Source organism: Carcharhinus amblyrhynchos, chromosome 3, assembly GCF_965287045.1.
Source record: "Carcharhinus amblyrhynchos chromosome 3, sCarAmb.v2.hapA, whole genome shotgun sequence".
Lineage (NCBI taxonomy): Eukaryota > Metazoa > Chordata > Chondrichthyes > Carcharhiniformes > Carcharhinidae > Carcharhinus > Carcharhinus amblyrhynchos.
This window is the reverse complement of record NC_137326.1, coordinates 118,076,755-118,092,525: the sequence shown is the minus strand read 5'-3', so window position 1 is coordinate 118,092,525 and position 15,771 is coordinate 118,076,755. Positions and strand designations below refer to the sequence as shown.

Sequence of the window (15,771 nt, the reverse complement as noted above, 5' to 3'; positions counted from 1 at the left end):
CTGTTGAGATTTTCCAGCATTTTCTGTTTTGTGCTTACTTTTCTAATCTGTCCCTCTGGAAATAAAGCCCAGTGCTTGTTTTTTTTTATCCTTTGCCTTTTAAGCCAGCTGGCCAAGCTGTGATTTGTTGTGTTTGTACTCTGAAACCTTTTTTGTTCCTCAACCCCCTTTAATTCCTCTACCCAGTCTTTTACTACTTCTAAGTAGTGACCCCTCTATTCCTACCAAAAATGTGCAAGCCCGCATTTATTTGCATTGAACTTTATTTGCCAACTGTTTTTCCTGTCTGCAAGTTAATTAATACCCTTTGTAACTTGTAGCAGTCCTCTTCAGTGTTGATGACCAACCTTGGTGTCATCTGCAAATTCTGTTCTTGATCATCGTAAGTTTGGTGTTAAGTTCAAGCAGCCTAGTTTGGTGTTGCGTTGCCTGCTCCTGGATGCGAATTAATAAGCCAAATTTGTACGATCCATTGGTTACTCAATCTGGTAGTGATGTCTAGAATCTAAATATTAAACAGCTGTCCAGCATGAGCCTTTTAATCTTTCCTGCATTAGACAGTTGGGAAATCGCTTCTTCCTTGGATGGTTGGAGGGTATAGTTCAGTCTTCACAGTATTTCCAGATATCTCTCTTTTTCATGTATGTGAGAGCATTTCTTATTAAAATTCATTAGCCAGCTCCAGTTGAATCATTTATAATTTTACTGAGTTTTAAATCTCTCGAGTGACTTATCTGAAAGAAACAAGAAATGACTCTAAATACTCACCCATTGTGACTTCAGTTAATTTCCAGAAAGCGTTAATTAGTCCCCTTTCACCTAGGGGACTGAAAGGCTGTCTGCAATCCTGAATCAGACATCTTTAGATGACTCTGCAGAATCCAGAACTGTGTGAAGCCACAACACTCCAGGGAGCCCCAGAATGAAATTTGTCTGAAAATGTTGCAATTCAGTTATGGTTTGGATAACTCCCATCACACTGGAAAATTTCAGATTAACATAGGGAGTAGCACCATGGCTCAGTGGTTAGCACTGCTGCCTCATCGCTAGAGTCCAGGTTCGATTCCCAGCTTAGGTCACTTTCTCCTGTAGAGTTTACACATTATCCCCATGTCTGCATGGATTTCCTCCAGATGCTCTGTTTTCCTCCCACAGTGCAAAGTGCAGATTAGGTTGACTGGCTATGCTGAATTGCCTTTTAGGATGCCCCTTAGTATCTCAGGATGCACAGGTTAGAGGGAGTAATGGGTAACTATCTGGGGTTTCGGTAATAGGGACTGGGTGGGATTGTCTTTGGTGCAGAGTCATGGGCTGAATGACCTCCCTCTGCACTGTAGGGATTCTATGGGTAATCACAGAACTCACTGAAATTATTATAAAATACAGCACTTGACCTGTCATACTTGGAGAAAGTATAAACTTTCATCACAGCGCCTTTCACATCCTCTGGGTATTCCAAGTTGCTTTTGAATAGACTTTCAAAGTGCAGTTAGTTACTAGGTGGGCAAACACACACTGACCAATTGACCTTGCACAGCTAAGTTAATGAAGAACCAGATTATTCCATGATGATGATTTGAGGGAAGAGAATTGGCCAGGTCAGAGGGTGAGCTCCCTGCTCTTCTGGAGGTGTGGATTTTTTAGAATAGAGTAGAATCCCTTCAATGCAAAAAGAGGCCTTTCGGCCCACTGACAACAATCCCACCCAGGCCCTATCCCCATTACCCCAAGTATTTAGCCTGCTAATCCCCCTGACATTAAGGGGCAGTTTAGCATGGCCAGTCAATCTAACTTGCACATCTTGGCCCTATGGGAGGAAACTGGAGCGCCTGGAGGAAACCCACGCAGACACAGGAAGAATGTGCAAACTCCACACAGGCAGTGACCAAGCCCAGTCCCTGGTCTGTGAGGCAGCAGTGTTGACCACCGTGCCACCCTCAAACTGTTCACTTGAACAGGCAATTGGGGCCCTCAAATGGTCAGAAGGATGGTGCCTCCTTCAGCATTGAATGTCAACCAAACTCGTGTTCAAGCCTTGAAGTTATGCTGTACCCCTCATTTTTCTGACTCTGGGATGAGAGTATTACTAACTTGGTCAAGTGGGGGTTATTTTGCCTCTCTGAGAAAGCCTAATGTGGTGCTGGCTTTGAATGACATTGACAATCGAAGGACCAGAACATCATTTCAACACTCTCTGGGCTGATTTTCTTCCTTTAAAATTGAATTTGCCTGTTTACATCTTCAGGCAGAAAATTGCAAGGTTTATTATCTCTTTTGAATGAGTAACAGCTACAAGAATTGATACGAATCTTAGATATCAAGTAATTGAAAGTAAAAATTTGAACTTCTTTGGGGAGTGTGTGATTCATTGCATGTATTTGATGCCTTTAGCAGAAACCGTACAGTTGTTCTGTTGCATGCTGTAAATCTCAGCAGTAAAATTGTATCATATGGAGTGCTGCAATAGAACATTTCTATGATTCACAAGATTAATAAGGATTTCAGCATCTTTTGGTGCAAGCAATGGCACACTACAGGGTAAGTAGCCACAGCCCATTGAATAAATCATTGCAAGTTTTGAAGCACCCTTTCACTTAGGCAATATGTTCTTCAACAAAAACAGTCTATATATCAAATGTTCTGTTAATAACTAAAAGATAAATATAGATACTGTTTTAGTGTCAGCAATCCTCTGACAAATGGAGCCTCATGGGGTTATGAAATTGATGTGGTCAATAAGATTTATGATTCAATATATGGTGAAATTTGCCCCAAGTGGTATGAATGATGTTGCAAAAACAATACGTTATCACCCTCGCTGAGCTTGTGCCTACTGTTTAGCTTCCACAGAAGGTGCTGCAAGTACAAAAACAAAAGGCAAAACCAGAGCACTGCTGTGCGTTCACCACAAAATGGTGCTTGTAGGTTAGCACCAATGAATTTCTTGCAAACTGAGTTCTGGATCTTAGCTTCTCTGGAAATGTAAAAAATCAAGACCAGGCACTTGCCCACAAGTTAAAATCTGAAAGCATTTCCTCATCCAGTTTCTTTTGTGTAATATAGCTGTGGTGGTTCTTGCAACAACTGAAGGACTTGAAAATTGACTCTCTGCTCCACTCAACTGCACTTGAAACATGTTGCAAACCAAACAGTTGAATCTGTTTCAATCCTACAAAAATGCAATTCCACAGGACCTAGACATCAAATAAAAACTGGGGAAGCTGGAAATACTCAACCACTCTCTCTGCGAGTGTCTGGGTGTCTGTGCCCCTGCCGCTCGCTTGCTCTTTGTGTATGTGTGTGTGTGTGTTTCTCGCTCTTTCTGTGTGTGTGTGTGTGTGTGTGTGTGTGTGTGTATATAGCTCTCTCGCTCTTTGTATGTGTGTGTGTCTCTCACTCTGTGCCTCTGCCTCTCGCTCGCTCTTTGTCTGGGTGACAGTCTCTCTCTCTCCCCACCCACCCCCCTGATGTCTGTCTCTCTCTCTCTTTCTTTTTCTCTCCCTCTTTGTATAAATTATATATCTTAGCAAAGAAGGTATTGTGTTTGATACACTCTCTCTCTACAGTCAAATTGAATACTGAAATCCAACACACACAGCAAATGCTGGAAGTACTCAAAGTCTGTCAGCATTTGTGGAGAGCAGAAAAACTGAATACTTCAGCCGTTGAGCACACACCTGCAATGCTGTCTGTGTTCACTACAGATGCTACTAACTTACTGTGTTTTCTGGTTGTGAAATTTGAGCCATAGATTCCAGAAAATAAACTAGTCCACTTTTTAAAATGTGGCATTTTAGTTTTTTGAAGTGAGAGCTTCAGTCATGCAATGCAGTTGGGCTTGTACTGTTAAAGGTTTCCCACTGAGATGCTTAAACATGTTCCAGTGGAATATTTTTACAGATGCACCATAGAAAGCATCCTTTCCAGATGTATCACAGCCTGATATGACTCCGGCTCTGACCAAGACCACAAGAAACTACAAACAGTCGTGAACGTAGTTTAGTTCAGTCCATCACACAAACCAGCCTCCCATCCATTGACTCTGTCGCTGCCTCGGAAAAACAGCCAGCATAATCAAGGATCCCATGCACCCCGAGCATATTGTCTTCCACCACCTTCCGTCATGAAAAGGATACAAAAAGCCTCAGAATATGTACCAATGGACTCGAGCAACTTCTTTCCTGCTGCCATTAGGCTTTTGAATGGACCTACCATATATTAAGCTGATATTTCTCTACACCCTATCTGTAACTGTAACACACTATTTTGCACGCTCTCTCCTATGTATTCTACGAACAGTGTGTTTCTCTTATGGCGTGCAAGAAACAATACTTCTCACGTGACAATAATATTTTCCAGTGGAATAAAATGGCATGTGACAAATTGAATCGGTGAGATGGAGTTTCAATCTTGATCATGCGCAGGCGGGGAACTTCTAAGTAAATTTGATTTTGTTTTTAAATGTGGATGGGAGGAGGTTCAGTGGAACAGAAATACCAGCATGGATTTATTGAAATGAAAGGCCTGTTTTTCTGCTGGTAATCCTTTGCAATACATTGTATTGGAATATTGATGCTTCTGCTATCCACTGAGCACTTCCAGCCTGGGTATAATATGTAAGGGCATTAAACTGTCTCATTTTGTGATGTGACCATATTCACATCTGATGTGAATGAAGAAGAAACTAGCAATCCTCTTCTGAGTTAGATCCTAATTTTTAGGGATTAAGAACTGTTTTGTGCTGCAGTCCTGTGCCATTGAGGGGCTCAGTTGGAGACTGTGCCAACTCGGTTAGGACCCTTCTTTGAGGGGCTTTGTGGCCTCTTTCTGTGCTGTACATTCCTGTAGAATTACAGAACGTTTATGTAAATGTTCATTACCGGAAGATATTAACTCACAATGTAATGCAGTTTCATAAGTGGTTGATGCCATCTTGCTGAGTGGAAATTTTCGGTTGAGCCTCAAGTTATATACGCATTATCATGCAGTTTGCTTATGGAATGCATTAAAATCAGGCCTTAGTAAGTTTATTTATTCATGTCACAAATAGATTTACATTAACACTGCAATGATGTTACTGAGAAAATTCCCTAGCTGCCACACTCTTGCGCCTGCTCAGAAACTGAGGGACAATTTAGCGTGGCTGATGCACCTAACCAGCACGTCTTTCAGATTGGGAGGAAACCGGAGCACCCGGACGAAACTCGTGTAGACACGGGGAGAGCGCACAGACGATGGCCAAAGCTGCGAATCGAACCCTGGTCCCTGGTGCTGAGGCAGCAGTGCTAGCCACCGTGCTGCCTATACACTTCTCTTTCGGTGTATTTTGCAGTAGAACCCACTAGATAGTGAACATTATGTAACACTCGCTGATCATTTTTGCTGGTCAGGTGGAGATCTTCAGCCACACCAATCTGACAGCTGATACCTTCTGACCTGAATTCCAGAATGCCATCTGAACAGTATGTGCACTCAGAGTTTTGTAGTTTTATGGAATTGTGAACCTAAATCCGGTTCAGAGTGATCAAATTTGAAATGTAATCAAATGGTTTCTTGTTGTACTAACACTAACTTGCATTTATGTCATACCTTTAACCCTAATGAAACATCCCAAGATGTTGGACAGGTGCCTTATCCAGTACAATCTGACACTGAGCTACTGAACAAAGTCATCGGGCAGGAGTTCAAAATATTGGTCAAAATGTCAGGTATTAAGAGCTTCCTTGAAGAAGGAAATAAAGCTAGAGAGGCAAAGATGTTCTGGGAGAGAATTGCAGACCTTGGGGTCTAGGCAACTGAAGGTAGAGCAATGAAAATCAGGAATGTCCATGAGAAAAAAATTGGTGGAGGGCAGAGGTTTGAAGAGAGTTCTAGGGTTGGAAGAGATTAGAGATGAGAAGGAGCAAAGCAGTGGAAGGATTTGGAAACCAGACTGGGAATATTCAGATTAAATTGTGGCTGGACTAAAAGCGAATATTTGCCAATGAACATCTGGATTAAAGGTGACCCGGACTTGGTGAAAATAAATATGGCAGCAGAGGTTCGGCTGAGGTCTATGGAGTTGAACTAGGAGAGCATTGAAATTAGTGTGTAGAGGTAACAGAGGGATATTAGGGCTTCAGCAGCAGATGCCCTGAGGTAGGGACAAAGAGAGGCCATGTGGCGGAGGTGGAGATAGATGGTTTTGGTGACCAGGTTCAGCCCTTTTAAAGTGATAAGATGTGAACTCACTGTGCAACTTGCAAGTCCTAAGTGTGTATTCATGGTCTTGTTCAGAATCAACTGAAGTGTCACGAGGGCCAAATATTTTCCCACAGGGAGGGAAACATAGCTTTGTTGTGGCATTTTTATATCCTGTACTGCTGGTTAAATTTCCATAGACAGAGATTGGCATTAGTAAAATGAAATACTATAGGACTACGAGCGTTGAAAGATGTTGTGTTCTGACCCAATTGGAATCAGCTGTGTTTTTTCCTCTAATTGAATATTACTTTATTGGATACTTTGAAGACTTCCCCTCATTAAATACTGGCTGTGTGCCAAAGTTAAATGTGCTGGAAATTGCCAAGCACCTGTGTGTGTGACAATTAAGTTTCTTTGTTTTTGAAACGGTTACATTTAAAAATGTATGTTTCCTATTTTTCTGCAAAACACTATTGACCAGGAAGTGAAAAATCAATGTCATGAAATTAAACAAACCACTTATGACCAGTGATTGAGAACACAATTGCATTGCTTAGTTTGTGTCAATCTAAAACAAAGGTGGCATATAAAAGACATTGCACTGTCAACTCCAGTAAAGTTTATTGTCTTGTCTACTAAGTCATAGCATAATACCAAGTTGGACATTTTGGCAAGAGGTTTTCTGAGAGTGAATCTGGCTCAATAACTTGCACTGGATTATAAGAAAATATAATGGGGAGTAGAACATAGAACAAAGAACAGAAGTACAACACAGGAACAGGTCCTTTGGCCCTCCAAGCCTGCACCAATCATGATGCCTGCCTAAACTAAAACCGTATGCACTTATGGAGCCCTTATCCTTCCATTCCCATGCTATTCACTAAGTGTTTAGTTTAGTTGCCCCTTAAGTCGTACCTGTTCCCACCACCTCCCCAGGCAGCACACTCCAGACATTCACCACTGTGTAAAAACAATTTGCCTCACATATCTCCTCTAAACTTTTCCCCATGAACCGTAAACCTATTTCCTCTAGTACTTGACTTTTCTACCCTCGGAAAGAGCATCTGGCTATCTACTCCGTCCATGCCACTCATAATCTTGTAAACCTCTATCAGATCACCCCTCAAACACGATCATTTCAGTGAGAAGGAAGATGAAGGAAAGCAAAATTCCTGTTTCCCAAGCTGGAAAGAACAGTTAATGTTTGTGCCCATTGATCCTAAGTCATTAAATTTAAATACAACCAATAAGTTTGTATTTTATGCTAATTTATAGCACAAAAAAATTGTTTCTAAAAATCAACCAAATCGTGAATCTTTCAAAAATGTATAATACAGGTGAGTTCATTATGAGAGTTGTCCAATTAATCACATGCAGTATCGTGATTTTACCTGAAGCGGATGATTTGAGCAGGAAGACACCCCAACAACAATCAGATGGAACTCTTCAAACATAACTAACTTCAAATAGGATGCAGTTAATCATGTTGTAGAAGGTTCCAAGTGAACTGGCAGACACCACAGCTCTGTGCTCAGGACTATCTGGCCTTGACTCCGACTTCTGGAGTAATTTGTTAATGTGTGTTTTAGATGTGCTGGGAGTTGAGAAACCAATGGACATTGGTTAGGATAGGAGTAATGGCTAAGCACTGCGGGATAGCTTATGGGCTGCGTCATTCCGTTTGTGTGTGTGTGTGTGTGTTCTCTGCAGTGTGGAGTAGAACCTAATCAAGATTATTATTCATAGAATCATAGAAACCCCACAGTACAGAGGAAAAGCCATTCAGTCCATTGAGCCTGCACCGACCACAATCCCACCCAGGCCATATTCCCATAACCCCACATATTTACCCTGCCAATCAACCTAATCTGCAAAAATTTAGACAGTGGGAGAAAACCGGAGCACCTAAAGGAAACCCACTCAGACACTGGGAGAACATGCAAACTCCACCCAGACAGTGACCTAATCCAGAATTGAACCCAGATCCCTTATTTTGATCTTGCCAGATTTAAGTTGGAACAAACGCTGGGTCTCACATGATAAGGTTAAGATTAGTGCTTAGAGTTAATGATGGTAGTTGTTAACATGCATGCAGAAGAAGAATTCTCACTTAAGGTTAGCATCACAATGAAGCAATGTGTAATACACCTACAGAATGGTCAATAGAAAATCAGTTAAGGAGAATAAGCTTGCAGATACTGTGAGAAAAGCCATTGCACGAGTCAGATATTTTTCTAGCACAGATGCTACACAAATATTACAATGAAACTAGTAAAGCATCATAGCAGATTTTTGGGGTTGGACAGAGAGAGGACGTGTCGAGTTCTCCTTGTCCCTCCCACAAGTGCATATTAACTCCCTCTGATTTGTCCAATTCTGGAGGATTGGCAGAGTTTCCAGCTATTTAAGATTAAACCCCAACACATTGCTGCAAGCAACCAGGAGGGTGGTTGGCGAGGAGGGGGCACCACTGAGGTATTCTAAACAAATTAGTTCGTTTTGCTTTTTCCTCTGGACACTTTTGCTAATTGTCTGTCAACTAAGGAAGCAGGCGATGTGATACCTTTAAAATAGTCAAATTGATAGGGAAAAATTTATTTGTTTCCTAACTGGCATGAGGGTGGGTTATCAATGACAGGAGTGTGGGGGCTGGGTGATTGTGTAAAGCAGATTGTAATGAAACCACCAGGAATACGTCCAACCAGAATTGGCAGCCCTACTCCCTCATGTTCTGACACAGATTGAAGCATTAAACTCATGTCCTTTAACTCAGAAATATCTTGAGAGAGGGAAAAGCAATGCAATACGTGTACAGTTTTTAAGAAGGCAAGTTGGATAACTACAAAAGTTGCTGCTGTTCCAATTCACACTCTTGTCTTCCCAGAAGTGATGGTTTAAATTATTAAAAACATTGTGCTGGTAGCTGCATATTATTTTGCAAGTGTGAAATTGCTAAAATCTCACGTACGGCAATTATGCAGCTTTCTTCCATGAATTGAAATGCAGTAAGCCTGTTTGTACAGAGATGCTGCATTTTACATCAGAGTGCGGGGCTGTGGGCAAATACATCAATGGCTTTCAAAGATTATTTTTCAAGCTGCAACATACAGGATGACAGTTGTGTAATGACAGTATTAATCGTTTTTCACTGCAACGAAAAATGTTATATTATAATAACATTAATCTCAAGTTATTAGACCCCTCTGAGCACAGTCTTAATATAGTTCAGTTTTCTATTTTCATTTTTCGTGAGAACCTTGGTGGAAACTGTGAAACTAATATAAAAAGAATACTATAAATGAAACATTTGATGGTAGGTCAGATCATGGTGTCCTAATTTGTGGGCATTTATTTATCCTTTTCTTTTTGGAAATAATTCACTTTTCTGCTGTTATTATGGAGAAGATGCTGAATGGTTAGAAATCATGTGATGACTATGAAAGGATCATTTAGGACCTATCACTTTGAATACCAGTATTAAGCTTTTTGCTCTAAATAACAGATTACTAAGAAATAAACTGAGCCCGCATTATGTAGATGGATTTTTTGAGTCCAGTGTTTTCCCAGGGCGGCACATCTGCTTCCGTTTGCATGTCGTTGTTGTTGGTCATAGAATACTGGAAAATTCTGTAAGCTGCTGGCAGAGTCTGGACCACCTTGCTGGCTGTTTATCCTCTCCCTCTCCTGGCTCACGCTGCTTTGAATATTGCATTAGAGCGCGGCCCCTGTAGCCTCCGATTACATCTATGTAGCTAGCAAAATGAGCTGTGGCAGCTCCATGGTGATTAGTGAGGATTGCTGTCAGTTTCTATTCATCTCTGAATTGCCGTTCCCAGCTGACTGTCCGTTATTTGCGTTCCCTGTTGTAGTCCCCAGTGCCTGATCTGGAGCTGCGATTTTGTGTTCCCTGCAGAATTTGTACAAAACACTTTCATTACTTGAGTGTGGACTTTTCATTGAGTTGTATCTAACTTAATGTAAGCAAGGCAAACTAGATCGAGGATCTGTGCTTGGCCCATTAGCACTACATATTGAAGAGGAGAATTTTAATTGTGCATTCAGATTATTGATTGAATTGGGTTTTGTAGAACTATAATTATAGAATTGAAATGCAGACAACAGAAAAACACTACAACCTAGTTCAATGCTTCTCTCTCTCTCTCTCTTTCCTTTAGACAGTGTCCGTGAGACAAAGTTCAATAGTTCAGTTAATAAATCCCAAGGCTTCCCTGGAAATGTGCTGTTTATCATGAGCGAGTGTTCATTTTTAAAAGGGAGCCAAGTACAATGCCACTTGTAAAATCTTGATTCTCTAGTTGCAGCACCTTCAGTACTTAGATTTTTATTCTTTCGAGGACAGGGGGGTTGATAATGATAAATGCAAGCATCTTGTGGTTAATTGCATGTTAAAATGTGTTGGGAATATGTATGTAAGGTGACCTTTGCCATCTACATAACAAATCTGTGCTGTGCATTGATTATTCATGCCTGGAAAAAGAGGGCCGTGATGTGCAGTGCCCATTGGTGCTCACTAATTGGAGAGAGCTACTGGCGAGATTCAGATTCTGCCTCTCTGCCTTCCCTCGCAGTGCCATCTCGGATAAATGCCCTGTTAGAATATTTTCATTTGATTTCAGCCTGACTTGGCAACACATGAGGATTTTTTTCCTTCCCGGACAGTAGTTTTATTTTTCTCTCCTCGAGCTGCAAAATGACGACTTACTGTTACAAACACGAATACTCTTGTGTGCCAGAGGGTTGTGAATTAGGGAGATTGGTTCATTTTTCGAGTAACCCGAGGTTGCAAGTGAATCAGAGGCAGCAGTATCTGGAGCCTCAGCCTCAGCCTCAGCAGCAGCATTCGTCCACACACAAGTACTACACCTCTGCGACTCTGCCTGTGTCCTCCACGAAACATCGAAGCAAGTTTACCAACCTGCGTGACAGTGTTAAGAAAAGCCCGACTAAAAGTACTGCCAAAGTGAAAGCGACCAGCGGCTGGTGGTCAGACAGCTCGTGGTCAACGCGTTCTTTTGATAAGGTTAGTGTCTGTGGGGCTGTTTGCTGTACATTCGGTGCTAATATCAGTGCAGCTTTTGTATGTGCACCAAAGTGCAAGCTGCGGAATAACATCTATGGCAAAACACTCTGATCAATGGAGTCAATCAATTCTAATTATTGGGACATGCTTCAGTTGAGCTTAGTGCTTGACATCTGAGAGAGAAGTTGAAGTCTTGACTTAGTTGCTTTTCAGTACACCTTTGCATTGTGCAATTTTCACCCAAACTAATATACAATACTTCATTAATTTGGAAAAGTTTATTTTTTTTGTTGTCGGTTTTTACTTGCTTTGCCTGACTGGCCCAATGTCTTCAAGAGGGCAGGTGCATGGCCTCCCCCCTCCATGCTATGTCCTTTTTCCATCTATCAGGAAATCCCAAAGACTACCAATGCTTGACTCTGCCTTTTGATTGTCCCTCATTCCTCTGTTTCCCTTCCTATCCTCCAACAGGTCTGTGTATTCCTCTTTTATTGCCTCAGATTGTGAATTCAGTAAAGAAGGACCTGAACCCTATGGGTGGCATGGTGGGTCACAGCGCCAGAGACTGAGGTTTGATTCCAGCTCTGGGCGACTGTCTGTGTGGAGTTTGGACATTCTACCCATGTCTGTGGGTTGCCTCCAGTTTTTCTCTCTCTCTCTCCCTCTCTCTCTCTCTGTCTCTCTCTCTCTCTCTCTCTCTCTCTTTTTCTCTCTCTCTCTCTCTCTTTTCCCCCCCCCCCCCCCCCCAAACAAACACACACACACACACACACACACACACACACACACACACACACACACAGTCCAAAGCTGTGCAGGTTAGGTGGATTGACCATGCTAAAGTGACTGTTGCTGGCAGGAGCTAACAAGTTAAATACGTGCAGTTACAGAGATGGTGCCAGGTTGCGCATTTGCTTGCTGCAGGCTCACGGGCCAAAGGGCCGCCTCCTGTACTGTAGGGATTGTATGGTAACTTTTGGATCTGTGCTGACACTGATAAAATATTGCTGAGGAGCTTCTCAAGTTTTGCTTTGAGGATTAACAATGCCGGCATTGTGACAGTCTGTTCTTCTATTTGCCAAATGACATTATTTACCCACAAGAGCTTTTGTTAATGTGCAGAAATAAAATTAGTAAGTAAACAAACAAACTATTAAGGGTGGAAGTTCATGTTTTCTAATGTGTCGGTGCGGACTCGATGGGCCAAAGGGCCTCTTCTATGCTTAATTATTCTATGAAATGCAGAAATCTGAATAATGGATATAAATTTTACAACTTGGACTGGTCAGGATTCAGTTGTCGGTTTTTCCCCACTGTTCGGTAATCCAGTTTCCAAACCTATTCTCGCAGTCACTCATGAACCAAAGTTGCACTGGCTCCATCGATGCATTGTTTTGTAAGTGTATGCACGCACACTTGTAAGTAGGTAGTCTTTGTGGCATAATCAGTTAGTGTTTGGCTATTAATTGGAAGGGTAGTAGTTTGATCCCACCCAGGGACAAAGTGTATTCGTCTTTTGCCCTTTCATGCTTTGTTTTGCACAGAATACTGTCCTTCGGTTCCTATACAAAATGTGCCAAACGGATTCAGCACTTACGTCTGGGGAGGGGCGAGTGCAGTGGTTAGCACTACTGCCTCAACACCAGGGACTTGGGTTCGATTCCTGGCTTGGGTCACTATCTGTGTGGAGTTTGCACATTTTCCCTATGCCTGTGGGTTTCTTCCAGACGCTCCAGTTTCCTCCCACACTCCAAAACTGTGCAGGTTAGGTTGATTGGCTATGTTAAGTTGCTCCTTAGTGTCAGGGGGATTAGTAGGGTAAATATATGGGGTTATGGGGATAGGGCCTGAGTGGGATTTTTATCAGTGCAGGCTTGTTGGGTCGCCTTCTGCATTGTTGAGGTTTGATGGATTCTGAGTTTCAAGTTTGGGTAGTTCTTTATTACCTAAAACTCAAGAGGACCCAGCGGAATTTTGGTCCTTTTTATGTCAAGCTTCAAATATTGTAAAGAATTTAGTGCAACAATTTTTTTCCGAAGTTTTTCATGGTTGTCAGAGGCCTTCTGATCTCAAGATCGTTGGAGACCAGGCATATCCCTCAAAATTCGAACAAGGATTCCTTGGATGTCCCAGAACATAACACAGATTGAAAAATCCTGGTGTAACTCTTGGGTAATAGTAAAACTAATTTCCCTCCCAGAACTGTCCCTCCACTCCCTGACCTGTCGAGCCCCATTCTGACTCTCTGTCCTCACTCCGCCACCCCTCCCAACCTCAACATTCTGCCGCTTACTCACCCCCACCTCCTTATCCTCTTATCTTGTCACCCTAACCCCTAACATCCATATGGAGAAGCTTTGGGATGTTTCAACTATTACAGAATATGGGGACTTCGGCACAGATTCTGGCCGCTGCTCCTTCTGTGCATTCCTGTGCAGAGATGCGTTCTACAGGATCTTCCATTGGAAGAATGCCCAAACACAGTGGCACAGTGACTGGCACTGCTGCCCCTCTGTGCTAGGGACCTGGGTTTGATTCCCAGCTTGGGTGACTGTCTGCCTGTGCAGAGTCTGCATATTCTCCATGTCTGCATGAGTTTCCTATGGGTGCTCCGGTTTCTTCCCACAGTCTGAAAGACATGCTGGTTAGGTGGATTGTCCTCAGTGTACCCGAACAGGTGCCAGTGCGGGGCAACCTGGGGATTTTCACTGCAACTTCATTGCAGTGACAATGTAAGCCTACTTGTGACACTAATAATTAAACTCAAGCTTTAAAAATCAAAGGAAGGCAAGTGCTTTGTCTGTTAAGGGTGTTCAAGGTCAGAAAAGGGGATTTGTGTTTTAAATTCTTTGCGATTGATTTTTCGCTCTCCTCTCTCCTGCCCCCACCCCTCCTTCCTTGAAGCAATTAAAATGTTCTACCTAGTTGTATTCAAAATGAACTGCCTTGCTTCTCTCTCCCTTTGTTCCCAAGTGAATAAATAAATAAGTCACTGATTCTTGGATTAAACTAGAAGATACATCAGTGACTGGGGGAGGGGAGTAGTGGGGGCCAGTTGGAGTATTGTGACTATAGGATTTTGCTTTTCAATCAGTGACATTGATTTTTAAAATAAAGTATTTTGAAAGAGCAAATGAGACCAGCCATGCCTGTATACTTTGCAGTACTGAGGTAATTTGACATCAATGCAGCTCATTGTAATAGGAGTTGAATAGAAAACTTGCAGCAAAACTGATGGTTTATATAGCTAGTTATTTATTAGTATTAACATCGGATGTTTAGACAGTAGATTTGATTAGACCATGAAAATGGTATGTTTTAGGATTACCAAGCTCAGCAGAGGTATTTCCTACTGTTGGAATAACATTTGATCCGAGAGTTTCCATTGGCCATTGGCTGACGTGATTTCAAACCCATTGTTTTGAGTGTAAACTATGATATTGCAAAAATCTTAATTTTATCCATCTCATCATTTACTGTCTTATTTCTCATTAGCCAAACGCTGACCAATTTCATCTTACACCTTCCAATGTAATAAAGATATTTGTACTTCTTGAAATAAAGACCAAAAACGTTGAGGAAAATCTTGGCAGGTCTGCAGAAAGAGTGTTAACATTTGGATCCAATGTGACTCTTGTTTGGAGTCATGTTGGACTTGAACTTCGTGCATTCTGCAGAAGAGGGATAATGGACTCAACATTAACCCTGCTTCTCTCTCCATAGATGCTGCCAGATCAGAGCTATGCCTGCCCCCACCACATGTTCTCCCTTTTTTGATCTAAAATTTTCAGCATCCACATTCTTTTATTACATATGTGTTTTCTATTTCTTGATTTATGTAAGGTGAGAGGGAGGGAGCTGAAGTCTTTTGTTAGGGATGTAATGGTTTTATATATTTTCCTGATATTTTGTCTCAGTTGCATGAACTCCAATATTTGGCTTCACTTTTTTGACAGGAGTAAAGGGTGACATGGTGGCACAGTGGTTAGCATGATGGCTTATGGTGCCAGGGACCTGGGTTCAGTTCTGGCTTCGGGTCACTGCCTGTGCGGAGTTTGCATGTTCTCCTGTGTCTGCGTGAGCTTCCCTTGACTGCTCCAGTTTCCCCTCACACTCCAAAGATGTGCAGTTAGGTTGATTGACCGTGATAAATTGCTCCTTAGTGTCGGGGTGGTCTAGCAGAGTAACTGTGTGGGATTCTGAGGATAGGGCCTGGATGGGATTATTGTTGATGCAGGATCAATGGGCCGAGTGGCGGCCTCTTGAACTGTAGGGATTCTATGATAAAATAACTTGAGATTATATTGAGCTACAATAATATTTTAATATTTTGTTTCTATTTATGAAATTAATGTCGGATTTTGATATAGGAGAACTGCACTGACTTGTTTTAATTTTTTAAAAATCTGTCATCTGCTGGCTTTCATACATTTAGGTTATTGGAAAACGAATCTTTCCAGTGTGTAACCTTTCTTTTTAGTAGCTGTGGCCAGACACTGTGCAGTATAACCTGGGAAACTGTGAGGTGTATCATTTTTGATTGGCCC

The 15,771-nt window shown here is 41.9% G+C and overlaps 1 protein-coding gene across 23 annotated transcripts in view; it reads left to right on the top strand.

Moving 5' to 3' along the window:
- Window positions 1-15,771, top strand: part of LOC145341066 (disks large homolog 1) — a 353,734-nt gene that overhangs the window by 189,513 nt on the left and 148,450 nt on the right. For 2 of the 23 annotated variants that reach the window (XM_080185856.1, XM_080185854.1), the window contains exon 1: window positions 10,769-11,224. The exons of 20 other annotated variants lie outside the window; for them this stretch is intronic. In XM_080185856.1, the coding sequence (XP_080041982.1) occupies window positions 10,895-11,224 (330 nt within the window). In that variant the 5' untranslated portion in view covers window positions 10,769-10,894. Of the gene's footprint in view, window positions 1-10,768; window positions 11,225-15,771 lie in introns of those variants that run through there. One more of the 23 variants, XM_080185864.1, reaches the window with a different exon arrangement.